At 24.2% G+C, this 24,659-nt stretch overlaps 1 protein-coding gene across 2 annotated transcripts in view; it reads left to right on the forward strand.

The window, feature by feature from the left end:
* The window catches only part of LOC113551682 (neuropeptide Y receptor type 2-like), a 69,241-nt gene that overhangs the window by 12,128 nt on the left and 32,454 nt on the right, over window positions 1-24,659 (forward strand). The window contains exon 2 of one of the 2 annotated variants that reach the window (XM_026954074.1): window positions 19,271-20,055. In XM_026954074.1, coding sequence (XP_026809875.1) covers window positions 19,469-20,055 — 587 coding nt within the window. In that variant the 5' untranslated portion in view covers window positions 19,271-19,468. Of the gene's footprint in view, window positions 1-19,270; window positions 20,056-24,659 lie in introns of those variants that run through there. The other variant, XM_026954075.1, reaches the window with a different exon arrangement.

Genomic DNA, 24,659 nt, shown 5'->3' on the forward strand with positions numbered 1-24,659 from the left:
TAACGTATTTCCTTAATTTTCATCAATAAGGTAACTAAAATGCTGTTATCATTATGTAATCATAAAGGCTTCAATAAGTGATTCTGGATAATCTCTATTTTTTTTTAATTTAAAATTGAAGATGAAAAATATAAACATTAAATTCCCTCATTAATATTAAATATTACATAACGTGTGTAATTTTTTTATTAATTTAATTTAAGTTAAAAATTGAAGAGTATACGTGTTTATCGAACTAAACGTATTAATCTATTAGATTCTGAACGCATTGAAGAATGTATTGATTTTACAATAATGTTTGTTTTTTTTATTTTTGTGTCTGTCATCACGTTTTTTAGTAGTAATAGTGTTTTGATTTTTGACTTCAGCTCCTCTTTAAAAATGAAAATGAATCTGGTTGGTACTTTGGGGGGGGGGGGGGTCAAAAGTAAAAAATGTCTAATAGTTTTCAGGAGCGTCAGGAAAATTCCTAAAAAAGTAACGAAAAACGGGAATTTTTACGTATAACTAGTTTTTGACAAAATCGATTTTTTTATTTTGCTGTAACCCAAACACGAATCATTTTAAATACTTGAAATGTTCACCAAATGTTTATATTAATGTTATCTGTTTACAATTAAATTTTAAAAATATTTTGACTTTTTTAAGATATTAATTATAGAATTGAAATTTTCGATTTTTCTTAGTTTTTTTTTTTTTTTAAATGTCTATAAAAGAAATTTGGCACTCCAAAAAATCTTTAAAATGTAATACAAGGTTTATTATAAGTTGTGCTTATCGTAGAAAAAAAATCAAAAATTGTTAGTCACAATTTTTGTATATAAGCATTTAAAGTTCAAATGTTTAAGAAATATGTTAAAATTGCGAAAATTTGCAAGCAATTTTTAAGTTAAAAATTCATAAAAATTTTGTGATTTATGCTTAAGGTTAAAAAACCCAATACAAGGTTCTCCGTAATTTTTTTTCAAATAACTGTAAACAATTTAAATATAAAAAAAATTTAATGAGCGCATGAAATTTAATTTTTTACGAAATCACTTAAAATAACGATATATTATAATTTAAATATAGGTAATAATATAATATATCCTACTAATTATCCTAGACTGACGAATCGTCTCCATTCAAAATCGTTTAAGTTAGGTTAATAATACCTGTCGTTGTATTCAAATTTAACACATTCATCATAGAGACCTACTCTCCATCTCTACAATACAGCAGAGCAAGACTCACTTGCCCGACCATTTTTTTATAATATTATCATAAAATTACAGTGCTTACGAATAAATTAAATTATTAATTATAATAATATATCTAAATCAATTATGTTAAGTATAATGAATTGTGTTTTATTAATGTATATATATATATATATTTAAATTAAATCTTATATGATTTAAATATTCTTTAATTTAATTTCAAGCATAATCATTGAATTTATAATCGTATTTTAATAATAATATTGTTAAGTTGTAATGTATTTAGATTGTTTAAATATGTTTGAAAAATCTTCCCTGAGATTTTTTTCTGATTTATAATATTTAAAATAATATATAATTCATTATCAGTTAAAACCAGTTCACATGAAATATATATAAATAAAAATAAGTATAACTTATATTATTTAATAACTAATAAGAGCGAATGATTTTTATTCGATTCAAACAACGTAAAGAATCATCAATTAAAAAAGTTATAAACTTGTACATTAAAATATTAAAACGTCACGCGAAAAGTGTTATTTGGTAATTTTTGAATAAATGATATTTAAATATTAATTTTTAAACACTGTGATTTTACCGTAATATATATATTATTATTTATTATAATTATAGGATCTCAAAGGATAATTATGTGTAGCCATGCATTTTTAATTTTATTATTCATAATAAGGTACCATACTACAATTAGAAAGATAACATGTTAAATTATAATATACTAATGTATAATTTAGTTTTCAGAATACATTTGATATTTGAATATATATAATAACAACAAAAATAATTACATTTTAAATTATTAATTTTTTAATTTTAAATAGACGTTTGTATTGGTTATTGAATGATATGTAAATACTAAATATAGATTATATATTTAGATTCTATGAGTAATAATGGGATATAATGATTTTACAATGACATGTTGTGTTATAAGTTTTATTTTTCACTACAAAATATTTGGATTAGTTAAAGTATTTCAAAAGTTTCAATAAATACAAATTGAATTATACTTCACACTCTACAAAAATCATTTTTTAAGATTTTAAAAAAATAAGTTTTTTTAAAAAGTAAAATATTCAGTACAGTAATTTTTAATAAATTAATAACCATTTGTGTAAATTCTAGGATAAACAGTCTTCTACTTGAAAACTTTTTGGGCATGATTTCGTAAAAATTACTTTGCTGAGCTGAGAGAATTGAGAAAATATATCATACTATGAGTATTTCTCATCTGTAAAGTAAATGTTAATAAGTTTATATTTTTGACCAACATAATTTTTATTTGTCTTAGTTTAGTTATATTTCTTTAATAATAAAATGGTTATGTAGTAATGTTTTCCAACATTTTTATATAAAATATTAAATCTAAATTATTGTATTATATAACAAGATAAAAAAAATTCTAAAAAACAATATTTAATTAAAAAAACTAAAACAATGAACTGAAAATATTTTTCAAGGACAATCAATGATTATATAGTAAAAAACAATTAATATAGGTAGGTTGCATATTTCACACGTATTGATTTTTTTTTATTAAACATTTTCGCATAAGATTCGGGGTAATATTTGCCAAATTAATTTTGATAATATAGTATAATTGTAGAATTAATAATTAATAAATTCGTTGTTCTAGATTAAATTCCGGAAGTTTTGTATTTATAAATGTTTTGTAGTAAGTAGAATTTAATATATATAATATATATAAATGGGTATATATTTTTTTGGTTTGATTACCAAATTAATTTTATTTTCTAGTATAATCTATATTTGTATTAACGGTTTCATATTAGTTAATTTATTTTCAATCCTCATGAGTAATATAACTCGATAACTTATGCATTTTGAATGGTATTTTATTTAGATAAGCTGTTTGAAATTTTTTTCTTAAAAATAAGATAAAAATGTTTTTGTTTTTGAATAAGAATAAAATAAAAACATAAACGAATATGATAGAAAAAATGTTTAATGAATGTAAGTTAGGTTTCTGGGTTAAAACTTAAGTTAACCTAATAACCTTATACCTTAGTTCACAGGCATTTAGAATTTATTGAAGTGGTTTTGATATTTATGACATTTAAATGAACTTTAAAGAATCAAGAAATCATATAAAAAAAGAACAATTATCCATTCAAAAACCATAGGTGGTTTTATAAGACTATTTATTTAGTTATCAAATTATTATAGTTATATTATGTCTTAATTCTATAGCATTCTAAATAATTAAGAGCATAGCAGTTATAAAAAAATAGTTATTTATGACTTTTTTTTTTTTTTGAATTTATTGTCATTTCCAGAGATATAGCATTTTGATTAATACGGCATGTAGTATGATATGCAAACAAATGTGATAAACATAACCGTTTCATTCTTAATTGCTATGTTTTAAATTAAGCATTATAGTTTGAATTATATTATATTTATTTCTTTGAAAACATACATACGCTATTGTTTTTTTTATTTTATTGAAAAAAGCAATAAAAATTGTCAGACCATAACATAAATAATTTTTTCTTATATAACTTTTTAGATAAAAATATATTTTTTATTACACTTAACATTTTTATACCTTTATTTTATTTAATCCTTTTTATAATTTTAATTTAAGGTTAGGTTTTTAGATTTAAACTTAATTATATTATAATAATACTGTATGACTTATCTTCTAATTTTTATCTAACTATACTCGTGTTTGTTTTTCTATCCACATAATAAATTATAAACGTATGATCGTATATCATTTGAACATTTTAATTACTATAACACTAATTTATACTATTTTTATTAACATTATTAATAATAGATATAGATATTTCCATAACGCCCAATCACAAAGAAGATCCAATTATATTTTTAATGGTACATTTAAAATATATAAAATATCTTGAAATGTGAGATGATTCAATTAAAAATAATAATAATAAAAGTTAATACAACCTTAACTTTAACAAGTATAACAAAATCTAAATAAAACTTTGTATTTTAAAATTGTATTCGTTATTTATTGTATAGAGATGAATTTTCTTAATATATTCTAGATTTTCTGATACATTAACAATATGCAAAATTATACAACAAAATGTGCTGTTGTGGTATATTTATAAAAATAATTTTATTAGTTTTAAATACGATTCGCTACAATGCTTATATTTTATTATTAGGTTAATAATTTTCTAGTAAGTGGTAATTACTTTTATTAAAACAAATTTGATATAGCTCAATAAAATGAATTATAGAACACGCGTAAGTATATTAAGTATTTTTGTGGGTTTTGTGTTAGCTAATAATTTAATGTATATTGTATACATTCATAAAAACCAATCCGATTTTATAATTTTTTTTATGGAATATAAATTTTAAAGATATGAAATGTCTTATAATTTTAAATAAGAAACAATTTCCTTATATTAAATATTGTAATTAAAAACCCGTTATAAAAATTATTTTGAAAATTATGGAACTATTGTTTTAACACTTATATAAAAGTTAATTTGTAAGCTAATGGCTTTACAGATGCCTTAGTTTGAGTATTAATACTTAAGATTTAGTATTATTGTGTTATATTATATAATTGTGATTTATATGATTTTGTACTTCTGTAAAAATGTCGCCAAGTACAGCTGTAACAAAATAATATTTTCGCAGCGATTTTATATATCAGTATATTATAACAAATTATTATTATTTTTAAAAAATGCAATTGAAATAAAATATTTTTCGAAAAATACATTACTGGTTAGTAAATACGCGGTGCATAAGAGTAGACAATTAATTAACTTTTCAATCAATTACATTGTTATATAAATTACAATTACATTTTGGATAAATAAATTAATGAATTTAATAACAGGTGACACCAAACTACAACAGCTTATATAAAGTAATTAATCGAGAAATTGTTTATAACATAATATGTAGAACAATAATTAAATGTAGTATGTATATAAGTAAAAAAAAAATGTTGAATATTTGAATTTTCATTAATTTAAAATGTATATATTTAATAAAATAATTTCAGTTATATTCTTCATTACGAATTTATTATTTCTCAAAAAAATAATATATTTATAAATTAATGACTTTAATTGAATATTTTAATAATTATTATTACGAATTTACAGAATCTACAGATTTAGAGTGAAATTACAATACAAAAAAAATATACACAAGTCGTTTTGTTTACGTGTTTATTAACAGTCTATTGAAAAATATATAAAGATAAAAAAAACAATAATTTATACATGCGCTTTTAGTCATTCAGTCATTTTCAATTTTTATATTTTATCAATATAAATATAGTTTGAAGTCATATATATGATTAAAGTTTAAACAAGTGTTTTTATTGTGTAATCGTCTATTTCATTTTTCATGTCAGTAAACTTTAAAAAGTTATTTTTTATATTATTATATTCAGTCCATTTTTATAATCTAGATTCTGAAGACTAATAAAATTGAATTAAATTTTTTATAAATTTTGAATTAATTTAAAATGAAAAAAATATGAAAAAAAAAATAATAATATGTATTTGTAGAACTTATTTTCTAGATTATTTTTTTTTTAAATAAATTAATATATTACATTTATTTTGTTAAAATTCTAATCTAAGTAAAATTTCAATAATTGTAAGTTTTTTTTATTGGTAATCAACTCGACATAAAATAAACGCAAATTAAATATATGATAATAAATATTTTAATTTTAATATATTGTATTATTTACTTTTGGGTTGGATACAACTATTTTATTTTCAGACTAATTTAGTGACGTCATTTAAATTCATTTCATTTAGACTACGCCCAGGCCTACTGTTTTTATTTTTTTATCGAGATTTTCGTAAGGTTACTTCCATTAATCAATGTTAATTTTTTTTTTTAGTAATTTAATAGTGATTTTGTTTCACAAAGATAACCTATACAATTTTTTTGTAGTTGAAAACTAAAATACAAAATAATATATAAAATACATTTACTATGTGGTATTAATATTATATTTCTAACCACATGATTATGGCAGTTTGATATCGAGTTTATTACGAGTGTAATACATATATATATTAACAACAAACACATAAGAAAAACGATTGTCTCTGATTAGTTTTGTATATTTTATTATTCATTTGACGTTAATGATCGGCGCTCAAAAAGAATCCAAAGACATAACATTTTTGCAATAAATAATTAGTTGTACAAAGTAAATAATAATCATAAATCAAGTTCATCAGTCATGTTATAACGAATTAATGAATTTTTGATAGACAAACCAAATCGGCATATAATATAAACGCCGAGTATAAAATATAACTTAATAATAAATATAATAACATAATACGATAACGATGGTAACGAAAAATTCTTTTGATTATAAATTGGTAAGTATTAATCAGACACAATAAAAAGGGACAATGTGACCGAAAGATTTAAATATTATTATTATTAGTAAATAGTAATGTAAACAAACATCAACACATATTGTATCACTATACATTCTAATCGCCTTTTCGTTCAGCAAATGGCAATCGTGGCTTTTCCGTTTAACTCTCGCGCTATTTCTATGAAAACAAAACAAAGTATGGTTTGGTGGACAATCTTTCTTATGAGCTGTTACTTCGCTTTTGATAAAATATTACTCGATAGCAATAGCGTACGTCTTAACTCTACCGAGCGTATTTTATACGAATAGCACGAAAAGAAGAATGTATGACAAGTGGTTGGTTAATCACTGGGAACAAATCACTTATACTGAATGATTATTATAATATTTTATTTTATTAAAATGACTAAACTACTTTCGGTATATCTGATAACAGAATTGTGGAGTGGTAAGGTTTGATGGTTAAGGTGGGAATTCATTGGGCGTGTACTCGTGTGCTTATTAGTGCAAGGCCAATACAAATATAAAATACTTAATACAATTAATAATACTACTAGTTAATAAAGTGTATCTTTCTAAAAAAATATTATAGCTATTAAAATTTTATAAATTATAAATATTTAACAATAACTATGATTTTATCAAAAATAAAAAATAAATAAGTTATTAGGTTGGATTTTGAATATATATATATCAAATATTGGTATACATGAACTATGAATACACATATTTATAAAATATACTGTTATACAATATGTAAATCAAAAGATATATTACATGACAGAAGTAAAAAGTATACAATGTAGTGATTCTTGAAACTAACTTCAAGTTTTGATATGCACATTTCCATAACGACTCAAACAAAACTTAAAGAAAAAGTGACACCCTGGAAATATAATTTAATTTCTTTCGACTGAAATTTAAGTCTGAAAATATCAACCTTTAATTAGAATATATTATGAAAATTTGTATTATTTAATAATGAAATTTGCATATTTTCTGGGTTCGTTTATTAAATATTTATTGGAATTGTGATTTTTGAGGTTTACGTTCATCATCAACATCAATTTTCAGTTATCAATTTATCATTAACGAACAGAATACTGTCACATTTTATGTTAGCAAAACCGTACGGGTTACGTCATGGCATGTTAAAGTATCGAGTAACGTAATAAAAGCTCTGTCGATAGTTATTACGTGCAACAAATGAGGAGGTCTTCATTCGATGCAGGTTTAATGTAATGGAAAATCTAAATGATTTTCCCTAAAGTGCCCGAAGTATTTACTTAAAATTTCATCTCTAAAAATTCTCACCGAACACAATAATCGATTTTTTTTTAATATGAATACATTTTCCTTGGAATGTTTTTTGAATTTTGTTATAAAGTACAATGCACAGTTCAAACTTGTTCAAGTTTAGTATAGATAAAAGGTTGCTATTAACAATTAACATTACGTGAATACATAATGAAAAAATTATACAAAAAGCATCAAGTGTTTTTTTTTCAACAATTTAGTAAGTACTCTTGATACACATAAATGAGTTGTCTAAGTTTTTAATTAATGTTACCACTTTTAAAAAACATTGAACGTTACGGAAATTCTTTCTTATCGGTTTGAATTGTATTACGTTTTGAAATATGAGGCTTAATTTAATAAAAATTAAAAATTTAGTAGTATTATGTTTGAAATGCTCGTATAATGCATTATTTTAAAATTTTAGCAGAGTGTTGATTGTATTGGTTTCAACAAAAATGTGTTTTTTTGCGTCTGTAATTACCTTTGAAGTAGATATAATGCTTCAGTTACTAACTTTGAGTATGATTTGTGGTAGAAAATTAAATCTAGTTATAGTATTTTTGATATTCAAAATATTAAGTACTTATTTTTCAAAATAATCAGGAAAATTAAAAAAAAAAAAAAAAAAAAAATTAAATACCAGTTTTTGACAAACACGGTACTACTTACACTATCAGTAAAACTCAGTAATATAAACTATAAGTAAAACTGTATATAAGTACTTACTGATGATAATAGTTTTATATTATAAATGTATTTGTTTTATATGGTGTTAATACATATTTCAAAATCTGAGATTTGAATAAGGTATATTTATTACTTTTATTGTAATATTATTTGTCATGTCTATAAATAGCTCAAAAACAGTTGAATTATTTTGAATATGTTATTATATAAACATAATGACAGTGATAAGATTTTCCATTTGGTGAAAATTGTAAGTATTTATTGTTATTTTTATTTTTTATATAGGTACAATAAAAATTTCAAATATTTTTGAGCAGATATAGTTATTTCACATGTAAATATTGAAGACGTTAAAATTTAAACTTGAGATGTTCATAAAACAAATATTTGGTTTACCAGTATATTTTTAAAAATTTAGGTTGAAAAACTTATAAAATCCTTGTGTTACGTTTTTAAATCTGTTATAAATAAAAATGTTTATAAATTTCTTATAAAAAAAATTGGTTATTTTTGTAATTTAATTTACATTTTTAGAAAAAAAATAAAAAATGTCGTCATGTCAATTTATAATTAAAAAAAGTTTAAATATTTTAAAAATTTGATGATAAAAATAAAATAACAATATGAATATTTAGTGAAAAATGTTAGTATATATGATTTTTAGTTTTTTAGTTAAAACAAAAAACGAAATCGATTTCGTCAAAAATTGAATTTGCATAGAAATTCCCATTTTTCTTACTTTATTTTTTATTTTTTTTTTTCACGAACAAAAAAAAATAAATTCTAAGCATTTTTAATTTTAACTTTTCTTTGGTACAAATTAGATCAAATTTTCTATCTCACCACCTTCAAAGTTAAAAATTGAAATATTACCTAATTTCTAAGATGTTCAGTTAAATTATATTTTTAGTAGTTTTATGAGGAACGAATAAGTACCTAGTATTTTTTTTGTAAATTGTTGATCACACCCAAAATTGGTTTTTGATATTTTTGAACAAAGTTTTAAAAAAAACCCAATTATTGTTTTTCAGAAAAATATTTTATCTGGTACTATTTCAACATAATATCTGCTCATTTATTTAAATATTATTGTATCAACATTTAACAATAATAATACATTTGGCATTTACGTATGATCTATTATGAAATACGATTAGTATACAAACACAACACAAAACGTGTTATTAATCTTAATAATTCTATATTAAATGGAAAGTAATATGTGTTGTGAACAGAGTAAATTATAACGATTGGAGTTGAAATGTAGTCAAACAACCGTTCTATAGACATACATTCATTGTTAGAGCATATACATACAACGATAGTATAGGTTTTTAATGGTCCGTTTTTCATTGTTTTTCCGGAAACGCGCAGCTCCGGGTGTGTGAACTGTGGCCTACATACATCGGGCGCTAACGTTCTCATATAAAATTACTCGCTTATGAGAAATTCCGAAGAGTATTTGCAGTTGTTTCAAAGGCCTAACCATTTTGAATCGAATACATAAATATATATATATATATATATATAATATACTTATAGTGCACAAAGAGTCTAGAGTATAAATTCCAAATTTAAACTGTATGGTTGAGGGGGATATGCTGCTTAAAAGGGTCTTAAATTTATGGCTTTATAAGTTGATACTTATTTGTACAGATGATTTGCACATTTAGCTGTATGAAATGGATTATGGAACAGAGAAAATATAAATATTACACTAACTGCATTTATCTGCCATGAATGGAGTTTGCCTTGTAATAACCTATATTCGAATATTTTATTAACAAATGCTCATTATTTTTAAATAAGTGTTAAATCAATAAGCGCTAAAAATAAAATTATTATAGTAAAATATTTCATACTTATATTTATTGATATCTTTAAACAAATGCTTTTACATATTATTTCTTGTATACATTGTATACATTGTGTTTTCATAATTTTTATGATTTTCAAAGATGAGTTGTGTGGAAATTTTTCTCGGTATTGTCTAAGTGAATTAAAATATATTTTACTCAAAAAATATGTACAAAACTTATTTTTAGGGTACAATCGTTAAATTATCTGTACACAAACTAAAGATATTATATAATATAGGTATATATTTTTTGTGAAATATTAAAAAGAAATGTACTTATGTACATATATGATTAGATTTCTTATATTTTCTGATGTTCAGCAACACTGAATATATTATATAAGGTTAATTATGTTTGATACAATAAATGCCTATGCAATATAAATAAATATAATTTATGATTTTTATCAAATGTAATTCAATAAGTTGTTTTTAATTAGGTATAATAATTTATGTAAATTGAATTTCAATTAACTTTTACTATGTTCACAATTTGTAATTAATAAATCCTTATTTAAGGTGAAAGCTAATGAATATTAAAAAAGTAAAGTCAAATATTCAAGATATAAAGATTTATTTCTAATTATTTTGTACTTTAAAATACTTTATATAAATTACTACATACATATTATATAATATAATATGCTTATAGTACATTGTACATAAATACTACATTCATAAATGCTGTATTTTTTGCCGTGACAATAAGTTTAAAATAAAAAATGATTATGTATTTGTATTTTATTATAATTAATTATTAAAATTTGTTTTTAATATACTATTTTGCTTACCAGACAATTTTTTTTAACTACTCAAATCAAATACTGCTTAATACAATCCTTAGTATACTAGGTCGATACAAATTAAAATTATACTAATAAAATAATATAAAATATATATTTTGATTTATGAATATTATATTTTTATAAATTTAATATTTTATTAATTTTGTATATTTGTTTTTTATTAAAATAATTATTATAGTCCTAATCTAGCGACTTATTTATACTCTTTATTAAAGTTTTATAATATTAATAAATATAAAAATAATATTTTGTATTTTTGTCTAATTTTGTTAAACTATAGTACTACAAAGCACTTAAACACAAATTGATGAACAAATATTAATTACATGAATATTGTTTGATGAAAATTTTTTTTTTTAAATAAATTTTAATCTATTTTTCATAAAGCATTTCATCGATCACACATAAATAAACAGAATACAATTAAATGATAAGAAATTGAGAATAAATAAATTCGTCCTGAAGACAATGATATTTTAATATGTTTGAATAACGTGTGACAAAATAATATAATTATACATGGTTATACAATACGTATTATTTATTTGTGTTTTATATCCTGTAAAGTACAAATGTACATATTACCAATAGGATTTTTGAAGTAGCATTATGTACAAGATAAAATAAAATATTTATCATACATAAAAATCTTCTATAGCTACTTGTTTATTGAAAACTACAATTTTTTTCATAACTATAATAATATTCTCAGAAAACGAGAAATTATTGTAAGTATTAGTTTCTACAATAAAGTACTATTTATTATTTTTCCTGTCAAAGTAAACAATCACCAGTTAAGATTGGATGTGTACTACAAAAGTCTCAGCAACTTTTTAAAAAGGTGCATGTTGTTGATACCTTTAAGTGGGCATTTTTCGATTTCAATCAAAGTTTGTCTAAGCGTAGGAAAAAACTACAGTATCAAAGTATCAAATTTAGAAAAAAATAAGATCAATTATAGTTGTTTTGTCATGATTTAGGTATTATAATTTCGAACACTAATACATTTTAAATATTCACTCGTTGTTTGATAATAGTACGTCAATTAACTATAACTCAAATTAATATTCAATATAAAACTGTAAAAAACTTTTTTTCCTGTATCATAAAATCTTTGGTTAATATGCATTTTACTGCATACAAATACACAATACACACAATAGTTCTATGAAGTATGCATATTATTAATTAATAATTAAAATATGTTATTGCATATATTTCTATGATTAGTTTGAAGTTTCTATACATTTAATCTTTTTTTAATTTGTAGGTATTTAAAATTGACGTTTGTATCACGATAGCATATTATGAGTATCATAAAAATTTTATTTTAATTGGCACGTAATAACCATTAAAAAATTTAAATATATATACAGATAAGTAATGGTATAAATATTTATATTTTTAATTAAATTGAATAAATGAGTTTGTTTTTAGTTTATATAAAGTGTCCATAATACACATCATAATACAGCTATTTATAAACACCATAATTTATTAAAGCGTTTATGCGAAAATATTACTATTAATCAAGAATAATTCATAAACATTTTTTTAAATTTAAATCAGAGCAAATACGCCGGGTTCTATTACTTCATATTATTTAATTATTATCATTTTTCTTTTCTTTTGTGTATATTAAATTTTTACCTTTTTTTCGTATTGTTCCTTAATTAAAAACAAGATTGTAGATGGTAAATTTTAATTTTAGACATAAAAAATAATATAAATGGTTGTGTCATATTATAATTAGTGAATTAACGATAACTTATGTTAATTTATATTAGTAACTATATTTTTTATCTGTTTAAAATTATGCGATAATTACACATTATTTCTTAATACAAGTGGATTAAATATTTGTAATTTTATTGAAACACAATTGTTTATCTGATTATCATTACACATTTTTAATAAATGAATATAATATTTGTTTACGTATTTAAGCAAGTAACCATTTTAATGATAATTAAAATAATTGTATTAAAAGGTGTTATGGTATCATAATAGTTCTAATACAATAAAGTATGCATCAGAAATGTTGTATATATAAAAAAAAAAAATCATGAATAGTTACAATTGTTTTAAATTACCACGTCAAATTTTTAACACAAATATATAATTTTATGAAAATCGTTACGAAAAAATTTAAAGAGTTCGAAGAAGTATTTTAAAATTTAAATATGTAGCTTTTTTCCATTTAATCAACATAAAAACAAATTGTAAGTCCAGCACTTTTTCTATTACTTTGCTAAATTCTCTGGTTAAGAACTCGACTTATGACTATTTAATAATAAGAGACAATATTTAGGAAATATGCAATACCGATGCAATCGCCAATGGCCGTTTGTGTTAGTCGTAAATAATAATTAATGTACATTGTACCTTGTAAGTGTTGTATACTGGTACTAGCTATCTACACACATGCTGGAGTCGCAAATATGTCAATAGTACGGCCGAACAAAAATGAAAATCACGATTTTATTTCTCAAAACACACTTTATAGGAAAAACTTGACACCTTTTAGAGTCACCCGTTTTTATTATTATTTTTTTTTTTTTATTAGAAAAAGGATGATTTTTACAGGATATATTGGACTTTGATTCTTGGTAATTACGTTACATAAAAAAATGGCTCATTTTAAAAATCATATAATATAGTTTAGAAATATAATTTTGAAAATCGGAGTCTAATGCATTGTATAAGAAGTTTTTGTCTTTCCAAAAATTAAAAATGATCGAAATTGGATTACTCTTCTAGATGTGAAAGTTTTTCTTATAAGGAATGTTTTTGAGCAAAAAAATAGGTCACACGCCGGTTCTTTAATCTTTTTATCAAGTAAATATAAAAAGATAGTATGTTATATAATATCTTCATTTAACATTTTATTGAGATCAAATTGTCATCAGCAAATATTTGCCAATATTGCCTTATATATTAGAAATATTTTTATTTATTGCGTGAACAGAAGTATTCATATTGTTTTTTGGTTTTGTATCGATTGTTAACCTTAGCATAACAACTTTACAAACTTTTAGATTTTTATCTAACCAAGAGTTTTTGAAAACATCACGTTTATATGACTATAAAATATCATTGTTTCGTGATTTGAAACCAATTTCTAACAAATTATGAACAATATATATGGTTCCAGCCTGGAACATCCAGGTTTCAACTTACTTATCTTTAATCGGACTCGGTGCAACAATAATATACCGTAATTTCTACTTCTCCAAGACGTTTACACTGAATAAATTGAATTGATATACAAAAGCATGTTTTATGGTTTAAATTTAATTTTTTTCTACTGTTACGGTCTCTTAAGAAGTTAATCTAGTAGACATTTATTTATTAGAGAAAACAATTACTGTTATTATTATTGTAAATATGTGTACTTATACCATTTATGTGCAGTCATAAGTAAAATTAATAGTAACTATTATAAAAGTCAAATCAAATTTAAAAAAAAATAATAATAAATCATGGTTATTATTGTCATATCTATTGATCAATTGATGTAAAAATGAAAGATACTGATATAGATCCTGAAAAAATATTGAATGTAAAAAAAATCGCTATAAAATAAAAATGTTAAACAATATTTTTTGAAATAATTTAAAACAATATCTTCCTGCTTAGTTTCTAAGTCTAAACAGACTATTATATACAAAATGGCTCTACATATAATACTAAGCAACTAATTCGTTTGATATTTTTAGAACTTATATAAAAATTTGATAAAATATATTAATACTTTAACTAACTTTTATTCCGTATCTTCTTGATAAATGTTCGTATCAAGCAGACATTTTTTGTTTCGTTAACTACCGTGTTGAATAAACACAATAAATATCACATAAATGAATTACTTAAACAGCATAAAATTAGTTTTTTTAAAGAGATTACTTTTCCCCTGTTAGTATGTAGTTAACGTAGTAACTATTGTCTATTGCTTACTTGCGTATTGTGATTTATGATACTTGGTGAAATGCGTCTATGTAAGAAACTGTAACATTAAAAAAAATAGTAAACTACGTTTCTTTAATAAATTTAACTTAAATAGAAGCAGTGATTAAAAAAAAATGGATGATAGATAATTTTATAATTTTAATATGTAGATAAAAAAAATAAAAATATTTTGAATTTAACATTAAATTAATAAATACTTAATATTTTAATGTAAAACAAAATATTGTGTATTGTATATATTATATTTTTTTAAACTTGTGTAAATTAAAATGTATTTAAAAGAATAAATTAAAATTAGACAATCATCCGATTGTAAAATATTTTAGTGGAATTGTCTATATTCTACAAATAATAATTATGATTATTGGTAATGACTGGTATATCGGATGATTGAAATGATTGAATACAAATAAATAGTCGAATCATTGATATTAAACTGAATAAATTAATTTTACTAAGAATCAATTTCTAAGAATCGGTATAATTAACGAAAATAAACAAATCTAGTGAGAAGAAATGGTTGTTTACTAATATCTTCCATAATATTTTAGTGTTCCTTTTATAATTAGAAATTTGTAATTATCAAATAACCTGTGTTGGCAGATTTGTTTTAATACGTTCATATGAATAATATTCAATTTTTCTATAAGTGTATGTAAATGGATACAATATGTAAATTTGTCTTTCTTTTTACATATTTGTAATTGCTTACAATTATCAATTATTATATATACCATTTAAACCTGAACTGTTTATAGAAATAATATAAGAAAATAACGTCATTAGTTATTACTGATTATGCAATTATTCTTCTTTCTTGAGCTTCCCCGTATTTTCTTCGACACTATTTATGGTTTACTAAAAACGTTTCTATACGAGTTCATTATTTCTTGGTTCGTGCTGAATATCAATAAACCTAAAAAATATCTATCGTAAAAATCCTAAATAAATATATTGGTTAGAATAAAATACTATCAAAAAAAAAACTCAAGTTGATATTTTCAAACATACGATGAATTTAATATTAAAATTATTATTCAAAGTATGTAGCATTGTCACGATAAATAAATATTTCACATAAATATAAAATGTGACATTTAAATAAATTACTATGTTAAAATATTATGAATATTCTTTTAAGTATAATATTCATCCGAGAAATATGAAAAGATGTTATATGTATAAAATATTTTAATAACTAAAATGCAAAATATTTATTTCTAATAAATAACATTCTACTCGAATTATTTTACAATGGTTTTATTTTTTCAATTTATGCATAATAATTAATTATTTCTGTTGATTTATAAAGTGGACAATTTTTATAACCTCTAAAAGAAGTACGTTAAAGATTTTTTTCTTAAAATAATATTATTATATACATATGTATACAGTAAAAGTAAATTATTTTAAATACATTTCATTCATTAAAAACTTTACTAATTTGGGATTTTCATTAATCGTTACTAATAATTATTATCAAATACTAATGTTCCAACCGATTATTATTGAATATTAAAATTAAATAAATATATTTTTGTATATTAAAAAAAAAACGCAAAATAAATATTAATAATAAAAATAATATTTTTAGTTAGTTATATTTATAGTTATATATTGTTCCATTTAATTTTACAATGGCATTTTTGAAACCTTGTAGGACGGTTATATTATTGAATGCTTCTAGCTTTATTACTGCTTAACTAGCTTTCCACTTTTAGCTGTCTCTGTATAGTGATTTATCATTGTCCATTTGAACTTAGTTTTGATTTGAAGGTCAAGACAACATTTTTAGAACGTATGCGCTATAGTAGAATTCTACGAAAAAAAAAATCGAAAATTAATTTTGCTTATAAAATGAATAATAATTAATAAGTAGTAGATAATAAATCATTATTTTATTTATATTTTCATTAGTCAAAAAATTAAAGTAACTATATTACTGACATTGGTGGTATCTGATGATATAACTCTGGTGGTGAAAGGTTTAATTATAGATTTAACCTGACACTGTCTGTTGGAGTTTTTGTTGTCGATATAAATGTAACTATATATCATTTGTTATCAATACAATTTTGTTTTTAAACTTTATCCGACACCGTTACTCTACATTTATAATTGTTAGTTTACTTAAAGTTTATACTTTGTGTAATTATTACCTTAGACGGTGACACATAATACATATTATATTTATAATATAGTTAGGAAGTATGTGTTGAATAGATATTTACGTGAATTTCATTATCCTCAAAATATCATTTTGTATAAGTATCTGCTAAAAATCAGAATTTTGCATTTGTATTTAAGGAAAAATGTTAGATGATTTCTTTAAAATATTTATTAAAATATTTTATCTATAACGTGCATTAAAAAATGTATAAATATATTGAAACGAAAACATTTTTAAATGAATCATTATTTATATTAATAGACACACAATTTATGTGTTGAACATTTTCTCCAATATGTTGCGCAATAAATGTATCTTTTAATGATAAATTTAAGTTATTAAGTTCATACATTTCATGCACTTTTGAATTATATATTTCAAGGTTAATAATTGTATAAAAATTGTATAATAAAGTCAATTATATTAATTAAATAATTAACGACGTACGTACAATGTACATATATGTGTTAATTATTCCTAAACTATACTTTTCAGAAGAATGTTTAACCAATTTGTTGAAAAATTACATTAGTTTACTCTTGGCTTATTGACATTTGAAATTAATTGAACGTTTTTTCTCTCGATGTTTTTTACCATAAATGCTTGTCGATGATCCTTGTAAAACAACGACCCCTAAATAGTCGAGCATTCAACACCAGTAAATTGAGGTTTTTTCAAACGGTGTAAAAACAAAATTATATTGTCTTTTATAAACGAACAATATCGGGAACGTCCAGGAGAAATGAAATGAAGAATCCATTAGCAAAAGCAAAAACGCACCGCCACACGGTCGTAAATAGCCCGAACTCAAACAAAAATCAATTTTGAACAAACTATAGAAATCCCTGTCGAACAGTTTTGCGTCAAAACAGTGGGTAGGTAGAGTACGGGAAAGTAATTTCTGTAATCTCAACAATCTCGTGCGTCCTTAGGTATACATTCTCTCCAACTTGACCTGATCTGATCTTAGTCAACCTGACCCGATCTACAGTGTAAATCCATGAACATATAGCTTATTTTCGTGTTTAAGTCATAACGATATAGTTTTTTAATTAATCATTTCTCTCCTCTATTAATTTAACATTAGTTTTACTTGTTTTAATGTTTTAATGCACTAACGGGCCAATCTACACGCATTCATTTATACTGGATATACGTTAAAATCAATGTTGTTTTCATTCTTTGTCCTCTAGAAATATGAATTCAAAAACTATTGGATCGTGTTCAATAATGACATTTATCAAAAAATTTGTTGAAACTCGAAAATGGTTTTAGTTTAGTTTTTCGACACATATACATCGCGTTATAAGGTGGATCTGATTAATTTTATTTCCTCTCACGAAAGTTAAATATTTCTTTTTTTATATCAGCGTTGTCATTGGTAACAGATAAATATATATATATATATATGTATATATAATATTATAATGATTAGTAGAAATATGGTAAGTAAAAATTAAAAATGTAAAACAACAAATTTCCATGAAAATTATTTACAGGAAAAACGAAGTTTAGAACGAAACATCGTTCTAGAAACATACCATGTATTTTCGAATAAATTAAAAATTACCAACTCGACGCATGCGGAATAATTAAAAAAAAAAAACTATTTAAATCATTAATTTGTATTTAACTCATAAATATTAAACTATTAGTCGAATTAATATGTGTATTAATTGGGGGTAGAATTTCTTCCCTCTCAAAACTGCATGTGGCCGGATAATTAAACTAGTCGCGATATGAATACATTGAATAGGTACTAAATAATTACAATAAGCAAAAACATATAACGCGTACGATAACAGTATAGAGCTTTTTCTCATAATATCGAAACGACTTTACGGTTTTCACGTTAACGGTTTTATTATTTTTTTTTTTTTTGTGTCACAGGCGGTGTGACGACAGCCAACGACGACGACGACGATATGACCCGTAGAGGACCGTTTGCCAGGCTCGCGGTCGGACACGGCTCAACGAGGACGACGACCACTTCGGACGGGCGGTAAAACGCGAAAATCAAAACCGAACGGACGCCGGACGCGGTACCGACTCGCTCGGAGTCAGAGTGATTGGCCGGCCGGCACCGTTATGTTCAACCCACCCAAACTTCACAAGCACGACTGGTTCATGACCATGGTAACCACGCTGCTCGAGACGTCGGTGAAAGGCGGCGGCAAACCCGACAAAGACCTCGGCGGGATCGGCGACCATCCCTCGTCGGGTCTGTACGGCCCGAACGGCACGTTCGACGGGGGCGGCGGTGGCGGCGACGGCCCGTTCAACTTCACCGTCAAGCGGGCGCTGGACGTGATACTCGACAACCAGCTGAACGTGGACAAGGTGCTGGTGCTGTACCTGGAGGTGGCCATCGTGGTCGCGTACGGCGTGCTGTTCGTCATCGGGCTCGTGTCCAACGGTCTGGTGTGCTTCGTCGTGTTCCGGCAGTGCGGCAAGAAGAACGTGCCCAGCCAGGGACCGTCTCCGCGCAACCTGTACATCGTCAACTTGGCGTTCGCCGACATCATCATGTGCGTGGTGTGCATGCCGTTCACGCTGTGGGCGCTCATGTCCCGCCGCTGGACATGGGGCCTGATCATGTGCAAGACTGTGCCGGCCGCCCAGGGCGCCAACATAACCGTGTCCGCGTGTACCATAACCGCCATCGCTCTAGACAGGTACACCTCCTGACCATTATGTTATAACATAATTATTACAGTTGAATCGCGATAACTCGAACGTCGATAACCCGAAAATATGTATAGGTCTATAAATAATTTATATTTCTAAATTTAATTAGATTAATAAAAAAAAAGAATTCGAGTTGTCAAGTTTTTCGGGTTACTGAGGTTCGAATTAACGCGACTCGATTGCAATATATTATGATCGATCTTAAACTACATATATCTTCCTATATGATTTCATGGTATATAGAGAACCCCGTTAGACTATCGCTGTTATAAGTATAAGTCGCGCAATTTATTGGTATATCAGTTGTTCATTTTGGTAATGAGCTATTAAATGGATCTATCGATTGCTGTGTTGACCTTTCGGGCGATGTGACCTCGGACGCTAAGGTCTCCCGTTAAATATTGTGCAAATGGTACACCCTATTGTGGGGCGATGCCATCGGAAAAAAATATTCGCTTAGCCCAACTCATATAACATGTGATGTCATTCTATTTTATCATCTTCGCGCACTTCTTCAACCGCATGCATAATATATTAATAATTATTATATTAAAGATATATGTGAAAGTATATTTTATTTTGCATTTAATCGATAGAAGTCTACTAGTTTATTATAAATGGTCTGGTTTGCGATGAATGTTCGACGAATGTATAGCTATTAAACCACATGCACTATGATTTATACATAGGCATACTACATAGTAAACTTATTAATAAGCGAAGTTGCTTGAGTCTTTTGTTCTTCGCCGACTTAACCATCAGTCAACCAAATCTCAGTACAAATGCATTGCTTATAATTTACTAATTGCATGGCCTCTGTGGTAGAAAATCGTTCTAAGACAGCGTAATCTGACTTCATTTCACTAATGATTTCGAAAGTAGTTACATGATTTTTATCTTAGTTGGTTTTAATCTAGTATAATAATTATACTACCTAGTAGCTGTTATAGTTGGGTAAAATTTAATCAAGAAAGGTATTACTACGTTCATCGTCATATTTAATCGTCGTCATAGCCATACAATAATACTTGGTCTAAATGCACGAGATTGTCGTACGTCAAAGTTATTGTTTATAAATTAGAATTTACATGGAAATAAAGGGTATTACAAAATAAAAAATAAAACCAAAATCAATCAATCACAGGAATTTTTTATTTTTTAGTGTCACATATTGGAATACATTTTTCCAATTTTTTTCGGTTTAGTATTTGGCGCATTCAGTTACCTATACCATTTTATCTATACAATATTATTACGGTCAATACGGTGATTGTTTATATGACATTGGTATGAGTTTGACATTTATTATCATTGATGAAGTAAAATATAATATTATTATTGCAAAGTACATTTTCATAAAATGATAAAAAGAAGATTCGATTGGTTAGGTTTCGGTGTACGATATCGTAATTCGATTTTTTAATTCCTATATTAACTAAAATGATACGTAGTTATTTTTTACCGTCATATTTTGAATAAATTTTTTATTTAATTTGAATAGTGTTTGTCAGTAGAAATATTTAAATAACTTCATTGAAAATATGTTAAACTAGAGTGCATTAGAATATAGATTATATTTTATTCATATTATATGTGTATTTTATTATTTATGGAAATATTCTGCGTATTAGTATTTTAAATAAAAATATAAGGTTGAAAATATAGAAGTAATAACTAAATTAGCTTATAATTTTTATATTTTAATTTTATATGTTTTTATTTAAAACTATCGTTAAAAACTACATTTATAAAGAGTTGGAAAATACTATAATCTGTACAATCCACATAATATGATATTATTAAAGAATTAGTAAAAATGAAAGCAAAAACGAAATATTTTTATACTTCATAGATAACAAGAACTATTTTTTTTAAATTGTCAATTAATATAATATATTTAAAGAAGTTTTTACAAAAAAACTGACGTGGTTGTGATTAAATCAACCGTTGTTTGTCGTTATTCGTCAAAATTGGTGTTGTGTGAGAAGTGAAGAGAATATACAATATAAATGTAAAATTATATGTTCGATTTTTTTTCAATCAAAAAACTAATATTATAATTATACTCTGTCACTCATAATGGCCGGTGGTAGTTGGTAGTCGTCATAGCTTTGGTTAGTCGTAGGACGTCATCAACGCTATTCATGACGTTTGTCGACAGTTGTACTTACGCATATAGTAGGTTCGGTCCTTCATTCAACCTCTCCTGTGAATGGGAAAGGTGAGAGAATCGAACGAGTCGCGCTGTTTATATACCAAAGTAGAAAGAGCAACGGTGGTCTGTAGAAATGTTTGTACTTAGTACTTGCGATTGCTACGGACCGTGTCAAAACATATAACCGTATAAAGGATATAGTAGATATATTTATTTATTTCCATTTATTATTATTTAATAATATTAATTTTTAATATATTATGTATCAAATAATAGTGGATAGGTGAAAAATTTACTTCTTTCATGATTTAAATGTCATTAATATAAATGGGATATATCAGATAATTTGATTTATTTTTATCATCTGATTTTTCATTTGACCTTTAAAATGTACAGACTTATATTTTCAAGCTAAAAAGTGAACAATATATTTTTATAATTAATTTTAATATATAATGTAATTACTAAAGTTCTTTGTTCATACTTATAATATTTGACGTTTAGATGGCTTGTCTTCGAAATTTGTATATTTTGTAGTAACTAGAATTAACACCCGTAAATAACTTTCATAACCAAAAGAAAACATAAAATGACTGATGTTGACATATAACTTATCCTACTCATAGATTCAAGAACTGCTTTTACTCCCCTGCTTTTAAGTGAGTCTGGTTTTAAATACTTAAATCTTATTACGTATTTAGATATTCTCGATAATATGTGTAAATAATAATCAAATCCGAATGATCTATTTCTTTACGGCCAAAAATATATTAATAAAATCGCACTACGATTAGATACAAACTATTCTAGCTATATATACTCGGTGAATAAAATACAAATTTAAATCAGTAGCAACTGTTCAGATCTTTTTTGACAGACGGATAATAACTGAACAGGCATTTTCGGATTCTTTTCTATATTGTTTTTCTTACATATCTGATAATATCGAATAATTTAATAATAAAAAAAACCCACATCCAGTGCTAGTTTACTGAGCTCGATCGTATATAGACGGCTATATACAATTATTTTTATATAAAGTGCACACAAATAGCTCTAGCTGATGTGGAACGAAGAACTCTTCACCCGAAAATCAAGTTTTATGTGACAAAAAATCACCGAAGATTATATTTTAATATTAGTTTGATATTAAAATATAGTGATGCCAGATAATTTTTAAATTTTGTTGTAACAACCCATAAATATAAACAAGAGACTAGTCTTTTTAATTTATTTTTTGTTATTAACTTGGGTTTTGTATTTTTTTACAAGCTAAATGTAATTAAGATATTTTTAGAAAAATTACCTTAATAAATAATAAGTAGATTTTAAATCGAAAAAAAAACTAATAATTCGGTCGAGACATATTAAGATAATTATTAAAGCGTAATAATTGTATTATAAAATACTTAAATATTTATTGTTGATTTTAATCATATTAGATTTAAATACTACATTTTTAATACAAGTATACGTAAATTATTACATTTTTCAGACCATAAACTGCATTATAGTCACTATTCTTTTTTTCTTCATTTTTTTAACCATTTATTCAATGTCTGCTTTTTACAAAATATTTTTATGCCAAACAATTGTGTTTCTTTGCAATTTATAATAGCAAAAGCTTTTGTAATTTGAAGTGGTTATTGCTTTTAAACTGTAATGACAGACAAAAAAAAAAATTGATGAATGAACCGTCGATACTATTGTGAAAATGGTATGATGAAATTTGTACGTGATGTAAAACATATTTTTAAACACATTGTATAAATAAATATAAATTGAAATAAAATAAACAGAGTTTTAATAAAAATAAAAAAAATAAACATAATATCTAATATTTACAAAGATTAAAAACTAAAAGGATTGTTTTTTTATTTTAAATATATTATTTCCAAAGAAATATTCTTTGAGCTATTTAAAAAATTATTTGCATTTTGATTTAACCTAATATACCCTATATATTTAAGTATAAAATATTAAGTGATTAATTCAAAAAATAATTATCAGTATCTTATGTCATCATAGAATTTCAGTTTTCTATACGTAATTTATTTGTTAATATATTTAAAAGTTTATAATATAATACTATCAAATAATCAATTTTGAACATGAGCATTGTGATTGCATTATAAAAATTGAAATAAAATTGTATACAATTGTACATTGCATTGTAAAATTGATTGCATAATATAATTTAAAGACAGTGATTAGTTGTTCCGTTTAAAAATGTTAATTCTATAAGAATCAATTTTATAGTATAGCATTCAAATTTGTTGGAAATATAAATACACCATATGTATACCACATATATACCACATTTTAAGAATGAATAATGAATTAATAACTTATCCATAGATCCACATGTTTATTATCAAGGCCTTAAAACTTTACAGATTTCTAACTTAGTCTTACATCATCATATATTTCGTTAAT

This window comes from Rhopalosiphum maidis, chromosome 2, assembly GCF_003676215.2.
Source record: "Rhopalosiphum maidis isolate BTI-1 chromosome 2, ASM367621v3, whole genome shotgun sequence".
Classification (NCBI taxonomy): Eukaryota; Metazoa; Arthropoda; class Insecta; order Hemiptera; family Aphididae; genus Rhopalosiphum; species Rhopalosiphum maidis.